The sequence below is a fragment of the Podarcis bocagei genome (genome assembly GCF_964188305.1).
Source record: "Podarcis bocagei genome assembly, chromosome: 2".
NCBI lineage: Eukaryota > Metazoa > Chordata > Lepidosauria > Squamata > Lacertidae > Podarcis > Podarcis bocagei.
This window is the reverse complement of record NC_138126.1, coordinates 87,906,233-87,922,010: the sequence shown is the minus strand read 5'-3', so window position 1 is coordinate 87,922,010 and position 15,778 is coordinate 87,906,233. Positions and strand designations below refer to the sequence as shown.

The 15,778-nt window shown below is 38.5% G+C and overlaps 1 protein-coding gene across 7 annotated transcripts in view; it reads right to left on the bottom strand.

Moving 5' to 3' along the window:
* Positions 1 to 15,778, bottom strand: part of GABRB2 (gamma-aminobutyric acid type A receptor subunit beta2) — a 103,010-nt gene that overhangs the window by 63,443 nt on the left and 23,789 nt on the right. For all 7 annotated transcript variants that reach the window (XM_081184748.1, XM_081184750.1, XM_081184752.1 and 4 more), the window contains exon 5: positions 3,670 to 3,890. In XM_081184748.1, coding sequence (XP_081040874.1) covers positions 3,670 to 3,890 — 221 coding nt within the window. The remainder of the gene's footprint in view (positions 1 to 3,669; positions 3,891 to 15,778) is intronic.

Here is a 15,778-nt window from a genome sequence, read left to right as displayed (position 1 = left end):
AGAAATGCTAAATCAGATTTTCCATAGCTCATAGGAGAAGAATGAGTGTTCATACATTTGCAGTGTAATCCCACACGTCTACTCAGAAGTTAGACTGACTGAGTTCAATGGGGCTGAGACTCAACACAGTATGTACAGGATTGCAACCTTATTCTTTCAAGGTATAGGAAGGCCACAACCTGAGTGCTAGAAGGCTATAGCTATTACAAGCCCTGAGAACATAAATTGTTTTTCAAACAATAGTTTCTAGTGGCTAGTGCTACAATCAGGCAATTCTAGCATCTAGCATCTATTCAGTTTTAATGCTGCTTTTTTTTTTTTTTACAGTGGATGTAGTTCTTTTCCTTCTGGTTTGATTTTTTGACATCTCCCTCTGGCCCTGTAGCATATTTCCCATCTGTTCATACAGATGGCACATTCCAGCAAAGTCAAAGAAACTGGTGTCCCAACATTCCAATATATTATGCTATACTTGTATGGGCATGTTGCAAAATACTGGGGAAAGGAAGCCATTTCAACTTTCTCAGGAAAATTAAAGAAGAAATACAAATACAGAAAATTGATACTGTAGCTATATGGCTAACTACCCATCCCACCCGTTTCCTCCCGGTGGCCTTTTGTAACTAACATTAGAACAACAAAACTATCTTGCAAAGGGGCTTCGATTGGTTAGCCTCAAAGCAAAGCCTTTTGTGACTTTCATCCATGTTGGGAGTCTTCAGGGAGTCTTCAGTTAGACTCCCTGCCAAGGAGAAATCTGCAAGAAGACTTCTCCAGGTTTTGTCTCTTTGTAGACAGAGCTGGTATAGTTGGGCAAATGATTACAAACGCAAGCTGATCTTCCCATTCCATGCTTGGCATAATGTGGTCTTTGAGCTTTTCAAATAGAAGGACTTTGGTAGCAGAAGTTTACACAAGGACTTCTGCTAGCACAAATGGGTTCCCCCCTTGTCCCCATTGCAATTGACTTGTGGGTGTTGTGAGAAGCCCCATAACAGCACAAGGGGGGGGCGTTGGGGGGTTGGGGGGGGAGAAGTGGGATTGTTGTACCCAGCAAGCTGAAAAGCTTCTGCTTTACAGAAGAATTGCTATAGCAGTAAGTTGAATTCCTCCCAGTATAAATACTAAGAGCAGAATTCTAAGCTTGCTTTCTTAGCTGGCAGACCTGCTGCGTTGAATGGGACTTGGAATGCTTCAAGACAGGTGTTTCTTGTGGGATGGGTGCTCCTCATGCATGACTTTTTTCTTTTTCCTTTTTTGCGGTATCCACACAACATTGTTGATACAAAAATGCCAGCCCGTATTCCACCCCCACACTTACACTTTATAAGAAATAAATTAAGTAAGTTTTAAAAAAGAGAGGAAGTCCTGTGGCCAACAACACATTTGCATTATTAAGCCCCCATATAGAAGTACCCTAATTCTCAAGCAACTGCGTTTGCAAATGGAGCCTAAGTGTTTTGATTTTCTCCCAAATACGGAATCCTACCAGGATGCAATCTGGTTTTAAAGTTAAATTTCAGGAGAAACTAATTGTCACATAAAGTAGCAATCAGTTCTCTAATGTTCTTGCATAAAGTTAGTCATCCCTCCTCCTTGATCACACATATTTGCCTCCTGCTGCCTTTAAAAAGGTGGGTTAGAAAACAGATTCCTGGTTTTCTTCTTCTTCAAACTCTACAAGACAAACCATAGAATGCCCACAGAAGCTCAGTTTCCAAAAACCCACTAGAATTTTATGGGTGACCAATGTTGAATCATCATTTAAAACATGCCATAACACCATGGAAGCAAGAATAAGCTTGCTCTTCTGAAAGAGTTCACATCACACAGAAGTGAGCATCTTTTTTTCTTTTCTCCAAGGGGACAAGTTTTTGTATTTAGGCAGTAAAGTTTGAGAGTTTAAAATTAGTGCATTTTATTACAGAACTAAGCATTCTGCAGCAAACAACAGTCTGGGAATTCAGGCTGTTGTTTCTCTGCAGTAAAGGATTTTTAGGGAATAAGCAGCATCTGGGTGGAAATGCTGAGCTGTTTCCCATCTTTTGTATGACCCCTCAATGCCACATTGTTCCCAGTCAGAATTCTGAAATAGAAAATAGCAGGGGAGGGGAGGGTTAAACATTCTACTTCTTGCCACGTCTTCTGTACAAATCTCTATTCCCCACTTGTAACTTGCTTTGCGATAGAAAAGCAAAAACTGAGAACATAGGGCTGATCCTGACTTCTGTTGTTTAGTGGGTTCATTCTTGTTCACTTTTAATTTCCCTACCTGGAACTATCTCCAGAAAACCTGTGTTTCTTTGTCCACTCTTGGGTAGTGCTTAGCCTGATTTTTCTGAGTGTATCTGTCTTGCTCCACCACCATCCTTGTGCTTGCCAGGACTCAGAGGGACTGTTCCTAAGAGGGATGGTTAAGGGTATTCTAGGCTGTCAGGACTCCTTTTAGCTCCTCCTCCCATGTTTTTAAGAGGAGTCCTTAAGGGCACCGTGGGCTTCTGAGTCATTGGTACTTCCTCTCCCCTCTCCCTTCTCTCTAGACACTGGGTCCTTTTATCTTTTAGAGGACCAGTTTTGTGATTATGCAGAGATGTGATAAAATGAGGACAGAGGTATGAACTGATTTATTTATTTTTTGACGGGGTCATTTGGAAAATGAGGGGGGGGGGAATCCAGGCAATAATAACTGGAAGCATGCAGTTCAACCTTTTGGAACTCTAATAAAAACTGGCAGGGGGAGGGGTGCATAGAGAGAAAGGGAAGAGAGGAGAGGAGAGGAGAGGAGACTGCCTCACCTCTAGATACAGGAGAAGCAAAGTATAGATGGGCCCTTAGACTTTAAAAACAACACTTGACAGCTCTGAAATATTCTACCACAGCTGTAATTATGATGCCCTTCCAACTTCATCATCTTTATACTGATGGAAGCTCAGTTGCTACAAATATGCTTTATTTTGATGTGGATATGAGCTTGGAAGGCTCACTTGCAACTCGACAAGGTCAACAATTAAAAGATGATAAGGTGGTGTCTCGTGTACAATGTCGATGTTAAAATGAATTCTTACCTTTTAAATGTTTACAATGTACTAGTACAGGAAAACTAGTATTTCAGAAATATGCTGCAGCAATGCAGCTAAAGTCAAGAAGGTAAGCAGAGCATTTTTTCAAAGGTTAAGCACATATCTTTCATACACACATGTAATCAAGCACATATAGATAAATGTTTTCTGGGGGGGGGGAACTCTGCTGTATTGTCTGTGCTTAAAGTAGCTGACTTTTTCACAAAGACATACACTAACAGTATATGATCCACTTTTCACAGTTCAGTGTTTCTTTAATAAAAGCTACACAGCTAAGTCTGCTTATTAAGGAATATGTCTGATTGAATTCAGTGAAACTAACTTTCAGGTAAACATGCACAACGCTGGACTGCTCTATCACATATCAACTCTACCAAAGTTGCATTCCAGAAACCTCCTCTCTCTTCTTTCTTTGTTGCATGTGTTTGTATAAAACTCAGTATCTCTTAAAGTCTCTTAAAGTACTTAAGATGGGTGAGCAAGTCCAAAATCACTTGGAACTGAAACTATGGAATGCTGGAAAATAAAGGAAAAAACAAATCTTAGCTTTAGATATTAAATTATGGCATTTTAAATATTAGATGCTGACCTGAGACCATAGAGAACTGTCCCATCAGGATGTAATCGAATCATTCTGTTCTTCACAGTGACACCATGCACAAATGACTTCTTATCATTCAGGAAGTAGGTATCGGGAACCCAAAGCTGATCTGCTACTCTATTGTCCAGTGTAAGATTTAAAGGTATTACATTATACGAAAGCCTCTTATCCCTCCATGCTTGCTGAAAGTACATTGTCAAGGTATAGTCCTGAAATGATAGAAGAGAGAGGGGAAAATAGGTTGAAAACGGTTTTACCATTTCTTGTGTTACCTGAGATATGCAAAGCAAATCAGGGGTTCTTCCTGCATAACCACCAACATACGGCCGAAACCTAAAACATCCATGTCTGAACTACATCTGCCTCCTAAATCGTAAAATAAGAGGTGCACAAATGTTTTGAGTTATAGGACTCACCAATGAGTAGCATGATAAAGTCTTTTAATTATTCTATCTTCTCACATTACAGGCAAAAATCTTGAAATCATAATAGTCAAGTGACCATCCAATAAGTATCATTTGCTCATTAAAAGATACTTTATTTAGTGTGATCTGCATCACTTGATTAAAATGTGAAAATGTTAGCTATGGAAATGTACTTTCAGTTCTCTTTTCCCAGATGTCAGTATAAAATTCCTTTATTTACATAAATAACTGAAATAACAGTGATAAAATGAGGCATTGTTTCATGAAAGCATCTATCCAGCAGTAAGACAAAGTATTGTGCCCAAGAAGACTATTTAATAGTTTTGTATAAATTATAAAATAGCAGGTTTGTGATTTACCATGTATTTACTAACACAACTACTTAAGATTCAGTTGGTCAGACAAAAACCAAAACCTAGGCAAATTGTCACGTTCATCTAGGTCTCATATAGACAGTATAGAACTGCACTGTCAGACTGAAGGAACTACTAATCTGTGATCTTTGAATGAAGAGCAGTTATTGTTATTATTATCAACAATAAAAATAATAGTGTCCTGCTGAAACAAGGTACTTGTAGGGAAGATCTTTCCTGAACTTGGCAGTGTACAAGAACTGCTTGTCAAAATACTCACGAAGACATATTGTATAATACCTGGTACAGATACGGTAACTTTCCTTTCCTGTTCCCCCCTTTTAATTGAAGTTGAAATAATTTTATTCATTCAGACACATAACACCAAGGCAATCCAATTATCCTGTTTGTGGGGACAGGAATGGTTTAGCTTCAGGTTTCATGATCATTCCCAAACTTGTAACTGAATATATTTAAATGCTCCAGTACAGCATATCTAAGGCCAGATGCTATTCTTTGCAGCTCTTTGCAACACGTATGCAGGACGTAATTTCAACCTATGACTGCATGCAGTAATTTATTGCAAATATTTATAAATAATCCAAGCAGCAAAGCATTCAACTACCCCTCAGAAATTTAACACCCAAAGTGCAATGTTTGCAGAGTGAGCAAACACACTTTTTATATTCTATTATCAGGGACCATTAAAGAATTTTTCACCAGAGTTTCCTTTTGTCACTGGCAGAGGTAAAAAAGGAAGTTGGAAGGAGATGACCTATGCATGTGTACTGAGATCTCCCTTAGGAATGAATTTGCCGCGTACACTCTTCAGCTTCCCTTTAGCCCAGAGCAGAACACTCAGGCATATCCCCATTCATTTCCTTGTGCTCAACTCAAAGGCATATACAGTTTCAATTGAGTAAATTTCAATAAATCAGCACTGCATCTCAGTCTCTCTCTCTGTGTATATATATATGTGTATATTTTTTAAAAAACACACCATTATTTGACTTAGCAATCATTCTCATCTCTTTATCATAAATTACTGTAATTTTTCTTTAGATTGCAGATAAATAGTTGATCAGTCCTTCACTAGAAAGTCCAAAATGCACAAACACTGTCCACTGATCTTACAAATTTTCCCTTTAGATAATAAATAGATGATTTTCTGCCATTGATGAGACTTCTATAGCGATTTCTACCATTTAAGAAATATATTTTTTATATATAAATAAAAAAATTGTCTAGTAGTACTTTATAGACCAACTAAGTTTGTTCTTGGTATGAGCTTTCATGTGCATGCACACTTCTTCAGATACACTGAAACAGAAGTCACCAGACCCTTATATATAGTGGGGAGGGGTATTACTCAGAAGGGTGGTGGGAATGGGTGATTGGCTGATAGGGGTGGTAAACCTGTTGATGACTGTTAATGACTGCAATTGGTCTTACAGGAAAAAGCAAGGGGTGAGATGGCCAAAAATAGCTTTATCATGTATAATGAGATAAGAATCCAATGTCTCTATTCAGACCAGGTTTCTCCATGGTTTTAAGTTTGGTAATAAGTTGTAATTCAGCAACTGCTCTTTTCAGTCTATTTCTGAAATTCTTTTTTTTTTTTTTAAATATGACAGCTACTTTGAGATCTTGTATAGAATGTCCTGGGAGACTGAAGTGTTCTCCTACTGGTTTGTCTGTCTTGTGTCCTTACATCCCTTCTCCTTCAGGACTGCAAAAACAATTCCAGCTGCTTCTTAATTAGCATACCATGTTTTAAAATATGCAAAGCATGATTCTGAAGTACCATTGCCTATCGTGTAGTTATACAAATGTCATCAGTTATTAAGAATAATGCTCAAACTATCTGTGGATGAGGTCTGCAGAAGGTAGCACTCCAGAGAAAAAGAATAGAAAGTATCAAGAATGGAAACACCACATTGAGAATCCTAGACACAAACACACCCCATTGATTGTTTACAACCTTGTACCTTTAGCAGAGAAAGCAAAAGCAAAACCCTTCGTGGCTAAATGAGGAGTAAGAAACTTGAACTCTCTAATGGGGGGAAAAGGCTGGATTCTCTTGGAATACTAACATGTATGTAGCATTTTGTGTAGATTTGGGCACATATTTTAAATAGCAAATTCCATGTTATATAACATTTAACAGCATAAAATGAGTTGTTGCTTTTAAAGAAATTTTAATCGCAGACACTGTTCAGTTTAAACAATGGAGATATTTATCACTTACTCTTAGTAAATTCATGTTTGTACCATAAATGCCATCAATTCAAACAGGAATGCTCAGTAAGCTATGTGCTGCACAGTGCTGATTTAGCCTGCTGCAAGTTTTGGCATGCAAGAAACAATTTCAACTTGCTGATACCCCTAAATTTTATATGAAATAAACTGAAATATGAAGTCAACAGATTTATAGTCAACCTAGACAAAAGGCTGATTATGGCAACAGATCACTGAAAGAGAAGGAAAATAATGACTGCTGCCACCCACTCACTCTTAACAGGATTAGTATTCTAAACCACATTTTATTTTATTTATTGCAATAATTTGTATACGGCTTAATACTTCAGTTTCTAAACAGAGCACAAAAGAGATACAGCATAAAATTAATTTAATTTAATTCACCATTAGATAGAATACTGATGGGGACGTGTCTCCCCAACATCTTATATATCCTTGGAGACACTCATCATTCCTCCTAACAATGAAAAAATGAGTTACTCAGCTGAGAGTTCTTTCACCCAGCTTCAACACATCAAAACAGCACAGTCTGGGGAAATGTTGGCAGCAGTTCACCTCAGAACTTGTATTTCCTCTCACAAATGTCTTGTCTTGTAATTATAGATAAAGGGTAACAGCCTATAGTTATTCATCAGCACATGAAAGCATTCTAAACATGTGCAGAGACACTCTCTTTATTATTTAACATGTTTGGCAAGCTCTGGTGCAAATGAGGCACTGGCTAAGGAATAAAGCAGCAATTTAAAATGTCTGGCAGCTGAAGCGATGGCCCAACAATGCATAAAAACCAATTTGGCAGTAACAAGCCACAAGTGTACTTAACGCAGATAAATGAACATCTAAACTGTACACCAGAGAAGGTCTGCTCTGCGATGTGAGAGCGTTGCATAAGTGACTTTGCAGACTCCTCAGGAAACTTGGCACAGGCCAATATTTAAAAAGAATGATAGATTGCTGAGTTACTCTCAGATGTGTCTTTGCCAAGCAAAGGAGGCAAGCTGACCTAATTATTATATATCAGTTATAATATTGTGCCAAGATCATTTTGGGTAACATTTCAATAGACACATCACGGAGCTGTTCAGTTACTTTAGTGAGCTCAAACACCTTTTGAAAATAAAAAGGAAATATATAGAGGAGTCTATATACTGTAAAGGAAAACAAGACACTTCCATAGATTCCTTTGGTCATAGCTGTTCTTTACCAAGCCCTCTCAAAGCTGTAAACTGCAATCCTGAACACATTTACTTGGAACTAATCGTGCAAAAAAATCTGTACAACTTATTTCTGCATGAACACAGGTAAGGTTTGTGCTTTTTCTTAGGATTTTTAGCATATGCCTCTATGGAAGCTGAGCCACATTGAAAGGATAAGTTGTATCTTCCCAGGGTGTTGTGCATGTGTCTATAAAGACCTTTACTCAGTACAGGTTTGAGAAATTTGTTCATGAGTTTGCAGCAGTGGTGACTAACATGTCTCTCATATCCCCTTATAGCCCCCATCCCGATTTTTTACATTTACATTTTACATTTATGTTTATTTTTAGTGGGGGTTTTTGCAGCTTGGTAGGCAGAGTCTCTCCCCTCGCTTTTAATTTTTGTTAATTAGCACAATTTATTTATATACTGCTTTCTTTCCAAAAACACTTGGCTTGGGCCTTCCATGTTACTCTCCAAATTTATCTTCCTCCCTGGCTAGTCCATTTCCCTGCCAGTCTCATGGACCCAATAATTGCAGGCCACTCAATGCTGGGAGACCAAACGGTGCAATGGGCTTTGTGGAAGCCTTTCTTCATGATTTTTTTTTTAAAAATAATTTATAAAGATTAAGACCCGTAGGACAGATAGGCACTTAGGCTCCAATCCAGGTACACTCAGTGGGACTTAATTATGAAAAGATACATATGCTTAAACTCCTAATTGTACAATAGAAGGTATCAATAAAGGTGAAAATATATAGATTCTGTGTCGGTAACAAGCAGTAAAAAATGACAACAGAAGAGTACTTCCACTTCTATTTTTATAGCCAGTGATTTATGATTTAGTTTGACTGTAAAACTTGGTTGTTTAGAATATGTATAATACAAATGCAAAAGAAAAGTAACAATGCCAAACTAAATGTAGGTTGTTGAAAAGAGTACACAATGTGCTCTTCTGGAGTTAAAGCTTATAATAAGAACAAATTCATCTTCATCATTATGTGCTGCTAAACATCAACATCAATCAAGAGACAATTCCATAAGGAGGCACATGCATTCTCTCTCACACGCCTGCACCTCCTTCTGCTAAAGACATCCTGCTGCAAAAGGTGGGGCTCTGAACACTGCAAACAAGCATGCTCGTATTTACGAAAAGAAAAAGAAGAAAAGCTGTAAATTGGAAGTAAGAACTGCTAAGTGAGTTCCATTTGGTGCCCACATGCCTTTTCTCAAAATTTTTCTTTTGCTCCATAAAGCTCATACCAATTTCTTTTAATATTATCTTTTTGATATAGTCTCATCCCACAAAATGAACAGTCATGCTTGTAAAGATCAAGAGAGAGGATCCTATTCAAAATCTACTAAGTATGGGGAAATGAAAAGGTATTCACTCAGTGCTGAAAGAATATTTAACTCCGTACCAGGTAAAGGCCCCTCAGGAGTAGGTGCCACAACACAAATATCCGATCTAAGGTATCCACCCTCCTCATCTCCAACGAGAGGAAAGAGGAAGAGGAAGAAGACCCTCTGATAATATTATACTATGTGGGAAGGCTCATTCAGAAAAAGGTGGTCCCTTAGGCATCCTGGTCCCAAACCATCTAAAGGAATAAAAATTAAGAAGAACGTTTTAATTTTTGCTCAGAAGCAGACCAGGTTCCAGTGCAGTTGCTTTAAAACTGGTGGAATAGGTTACAAATTATTGGTCATGGTCAGCAATCTGGCTGGCGCATTTTGAACTAAGTGGAGTTTTTATTTTCACCCACTAACAGCATATCCACCTTGATTATTGATTTTAGACATCAGTTCAGCATTTCAAACATACATTCTTAAGTGTTTCTTTAAATAAGAGTTTATTTTATTTTATTTCTATTGCATTGTTTTCAATAAGTTTCACTGATTTTGTATTTTTTAATATAGTTTTCATTCACATTATAAGCGACTTCAAGCTTTGGAGAAGGAACACACAAATAAGTAAGCAAACAAACATAGACCACTTCTGTCATAAATGGTTGGAGCAGCTTCATAAAGGCAGTTACAGCTGCTAATTTCCTTCCGAGTTGCTTGCAAAAGGGTATGCTATGACAAATGTATAATAGCAAATACCAAGCATTTTTATTTGTATAAATATATATCCATTTGCTAAGGATTCGGGTTACAATATAACAAGACATCTCTTCTGATTGCCCAGCTAATAAACACAACTGTCTCACAACCAGTGGGAAGAAAACAAATGACAATTGCAAAGCTGAAGAGAGAGAGCGGGGGCGGGGCGGGCGAGGGATGTTATTTTGAAGCTAGGATGTTCCTCAGAAGCTTCAGCCTTAATAACCAAAAAGCTGTGTGCTGACGGCTACTTCTCTAGTTACTACTTAAGTCAAATCCAATAAAAGTTAATGGGGGATTGCTGGCCTAAAACAAGTCAGCAATGCAGTGCGGTTGCAAAACAGGGAAATGCTATATGGCAAATCTGAATTCACTGCAATGTAACCCAGATCTACTCTTTTTCTGCAGTCCAAGTAAATGTGATATACTTGCTAAAACAAACAGCAGCAACAGCAACAACAACTGTGGCATATAGTCACGTTTTCATAGAACCATAGCTGTCAACTTTTAGATTTGAAAATAAGGGATCAGCAGCCTCGAAAATAAGGGATCAGCAGCCTCACCTGACCCAGGGAAAGTCTATGAGATATCTAACAATCCGGGATAGCAGCAGGAAGCAGCGAGAAACGGCGCTGGAATAAAGGAATTTCCCGCCAAAAAGGGAAGGTTGACAGCTATGCATAGAGTTGGAAAGGACCTGGGGGTCATCTTGTCCAAAGCCCTGCAATGCAGGAATCTCAACTAATGCATCCAAGAGAAATGGCCCCCCAAAGCTCAGCTTAAAATGAAGTAGAGTCCACCACCTTCCAAGGGAGTCCTCTCCACTGTCAAAGAAGCTCTTAGCATCAGAAAGTTCTTCCTGATATTTAGTTGAAACAAATAACATGCTTTTGAATAGTTGACGGTGAATAATGATTTTCTATATTTTTCTGTACAGTATTGGTATTCATCTGGTGGATCAATGTCCTCAAGTGGGTCGTTGCCCTGACCTAAGACATACTGCAGCACTACTGTATTTTATTTGGCTCAGGGTATATATATAAATGTGTGTGTGTGTGCACGCATGCATGTGTGCGCAAAGAAGATGGGAGGGAAGAGAAAAGCAAGGGAACATTAGAGAAGGAAAATGTTGATCAAGTTTGTTTGCGGTCAAGGGTTAGCATACACGAAGAAAGTGTAAAAATACAGAACAAACAACAATAATAGCTACATTTCATTTCAAAATGAAGAGGACATCATATGAAAAGAAAAGGTAGGGATATATGGTTAAAAAGTGGGCTTCATGTGCACGTTGTGCTCAAAGCTGCTTGAATCCTGATCTGCAAAGATTTTAAACTACAACAACTACATTAACCAGAACAGAGCTCAAAAGCAATTTTCATGGCTTTCCAAGTGGTGAATATGCAAAATTTCCCTGTATAAAGTCTGGGAAATTCTCTCCTCCCCACCCTACACCACAAAGATAGAAGTAGCCGTTCCTTCTCCTACAACTAGCAGAGATTCCAAAATGTTGAACACAGATTTTCTTGCTAATCTTAGCCTGCTCTACAAAATGGTGGCCTGATTATGCCTAAATAAGAGCAGTATTCCACTGCTGGCACTACAGAGAAAGCAGTAAAGGCAAAACAAAGGAAATGTTCCGTAGGCTTTAAAAAAAGGAACTAAATCACCCTTATTCAAAAAGGGCAAATGTATTGAATTCTTCATTATTAGTGCTTAATACTAATTACTAAGAAATATACCAGGCAGACCTTTCAGAATTATTTTCCAATGCACTATGCAGGTAGGAACATGAGGGAAATTTCTTTCAGTAAATACATGCATGAAAAATGATGCACAAGGGAGCTAGGGAACTAGGCAGATCCATCTACTCTTCAGGACGGGAGCGGAGATGAACGGAAGATCTCAGTTAAACCCTACAGCTTGTTGGAGCAAGTTCTTTGCATGGAACTTTCCAAGGTCCTGCAACTCCAGTCAGTCACAACCTGCCTGCTTAAGCTGCTCTCGTGGGCTCCTGTGACATTCCAGGTACTGTTCTTAATTTAATTCATTTTTGCCTGTGTACACATTGATTCTAAAAAAGCAGTAATCACAGTTCATTTGCCTTTTTCCTGGAAAAAAACACGATATCGCTATAAGCTTCTCGTAATGTAGAAACACATTTTTCCTTGCAACTAACCCTTCCAGAATTGCAAAAGAACACAGTACCCTGCTCTTTCCCTCCTTATTTAGCAGTGTAATGTCTGGTGCTCTGTGAAGTGAACTAAGGAATCAAACATGTAGAAAATAATTTAAAAACCAACCCTTTCAGAATGGTGTCGATGTTACCCTGGAGGTCTAACCTTGTCGATTCCAACCACTCCTCTGGGCCTAATGGGTCTAGCTTTGGCCTGACAGGCCATCTGTCTTTCTGAATCTATTTCTACCTTGTGCACAGGCAGTTCTACTGGCCTGTGCTTGACATTTGGTGCAGAAATGCTGTGGGCCTTTTTACGGCTAAATAGAGAGTCTCCCACAAGTAATTATTCACACTATATCCATTTCTCACTGATAAGGCAGCATCCCCCTTCCCGATTTTATTGATTATGCCAGTGTGAAAGAAGGAAAGGAGAAGATGTGCATGTGGGAGGAAAAGAACAAAAATCATTCTCAATTGCTAATGCAATTCTTCTGTTTAATTTGTAGTTTTAGACTTTAACAATTGCAATCCAATACATTTCAATACATCTAAACTACATTGCAGTAGAATATTGATTATGTTTTTTTGGAATGGTTGCAAGCTGTCTCCTAGCAAGCAATGATCTGGCCTGCATGAAGACCAGACGTGGAAAAGGGAAGAATGGTTTCACACTTAAGATGAGCATACTGCCATGAATAATAGCTGTAATTATTTGTATTTGTTGACATATTCCCCAAGTGTCTTTTCAAAAGACTAATACATTATATCACAAGTTTCTTTTGCGGTAATGTGATGTTGGCTTGCCCAAGGACAGCTCCTTTTTGGTCTGAAGTTGCTTGTCAGGGGGCTGACCAAGACAGGACAGATAAGACGACCCCAAATCAGGATTCAGTGGCCTGGGAAGGTCTTGGCTCAGGTTGGGAGGGCCCAAGGAGCCTAGAGATAGACTTGGCTGTTGGTGAGTGTTTCTACTCACCCTGTTCCATCTTCCCATCAGTCCCTACAGCATGAGGACTCTGCCTCCATCTCTGGAGTTGTCAGAGTCTTGAGTCTGGTTCATTCTATCGCCAGTTCCACCAACCATATCCACACCTGCCTCTCCAGGGAACACTGTTGCCCTACCTGTCCTGTCCACCTGAGGAAGCAGTGATGCACCGCCTATCACAGAGATGCCATTGAAAGCATGAACAGGCAGGTCAAGTTCAGCCCAATCTGTGGTTGTCCAATTTAAGGAACCACTTGCTGTGCTAAGCTGTGCTAATTGTCCCGTAAATATAAAAGCTGATGATTTTGGTTTCATTTTGTTGTTTTCATTTCCTCTTCTCTCGCCTCCCCCACTTTAGTAAATTTGCAAAAAGAAAAAGAAAAAAATTGCTACCGCCAAGAAGCAGTGTAACACAAGAAGAGCACTGCTGAAGCATTACTTGGAGTTTAAAATGTCATATAATTGTTTTAATATATTATATTTTACACTGGATATCCTCTATTTTTATCTGATGTGCAATCATAATTACATACTGAAAGTTTTTTGGACAGAGAAGAACTCCAAGGGAAAAAAACCAAAAACAAAATATCAAATATAGGTAGCCATTCATTAGCTAAGATGCTCAGAAAATATAACTTTTTGCCAAGTTTAAGTAGTCAACAATAAGAAGCTGCTGATGAGTAACTAATATGGACTAGCACATTCTATTAGTAACCTGTACTGTTATTCCCTTCCAAGCCTTCCAAGCAGGTTGCTATCAGAGTGGGTGGATCATCCATCTGATTTGTAAAGATGCTGTTATGCTTGCATTGCTAATTGGTTTTTCACATACATAGAATATTAACCTTTTTTCTTTCTTTTCTCTTTTGGAGCCAACTGTCCAAATCAAGCGCATCAAGATCCAAAATCTTGGATCCCCTGCAACTGGATGCACAAAAGAAAATGAGCCAAATTACCATTTCACGTATTTGGAAAGCTTTGGCCCCAAGCCATACAAGTAACATTTATTTAAATTACATGATTTAACAGGGGTGTGTGTGTGCTGCTAGCTGACTTGCCCTGGAAATTCTTTAACATATAAGCTTGCTTAAGATTAATCACAGACTTACCAAAGTATTTTTTTTTACTTTCTATGATATGGGTGATATCCAATGATAGTCATACTCAAATTAGACCTACTACCAATGAACCTATTCTGAGTATGACTACCATTGGGTATCACTCAATTTCTTAATGACAAGGCATTAAGTATGGGAAGTATTGTGATCTGCATGGTCACAGATTATGACTGTAAACATGACTCAGGAGATGGGGGTGGGAATCAGATTCTCCCCTTATTGGATAACTCCTGCTTGGACTACTTTGATTTGGTTGATCTTGTTAATTGGTTTGTGCAGTTCCTCTAATCTGTTATAACCTATTTTGAAACTTACGTTGTATCTTGAGTTTTTTATGGGTGTGATGACAGTAGTCAATTACTTGCTCTCTATGGGGTAGCAATCCCCTCTAAAGGATAATTTTATCTGCTCACTTTTAATACTTTGCTGTTTTATGTCTGATGTGTTTTATTCTGTTGTATATTCATTAGGGATTTATCACTGAAAGCGATCAATATTTTAAATAAAAAACAGAGTGTAGATTTTACTAATGTTTACAGTCATAATCTGTGACCATGCAGCCAAGGACTGGAAATAAATCCTCCCTGCCATATGACCCTAACATGCACAACAGCGGCTCTGCTGCCCAGTGTTCACCACACCTAAAAAAAACCCAGGAATGGAATGGGCTAGCACACAATTTATGAGCTTTGAACTAAAACAAACTGAGTTCTCACAAGGATGTAGTGAGGGGAAAAAATGATTGGGTACATGACTGTGAGCCCTGTCACCTGGAAATGACTGTAATTTACCACCTGCAGCTTAAATACCTCTTAGCATATTTCCTGGCCACAACAAAGCCAATTCCTCAGCAACAGAAATATATTCAAAAGCATGCGGTCTGGAAAACTGTTGCGAATTTCCTTATTAATTCACTTTTTTTGTACAGTAACGTATCTAAAAACAATTTGAGATGCGTTGTTAGTAAGCATTTCTATCCACTTAAGACCAGTCTGATTTTAGCTTTCTGGTCCTCTTGCGGGGAAGCCACTGCAGTGCCTTGCTAATCAATGGGGAAGTTCTCTAAGTTTTCTCTGAATTCTTGCAGACTGTACATCTGTTCACAAACTCATCCATAATTTGTATATCACTTCCTTTTCATTATTTAAAAAAACACACACCAGCGGTTTGAATGAAAACGATAAACCGAAATATCAACTCACCAAAAGGAAAAAAAGAGAAAACCATCTTAATCAATAAATCCTAATGGGCACCAAGTTTCCAGCAAAAGGAGGTTGACAGCTAGATAAAGATACACCTAAGAACATTCATATGAAGCAATCTAAGAAATTTTTGATTGCACATGCATAATATTCACAACTGGAGGTGCTGGTGGACTATGGGCTAGCTATTTTGAGTGGAATGCATGGATCACTGTAAAATATCATATACAGGATCAGGGTGTTGTCAAAGTTGAGGGGGAGGGGAAGCAACA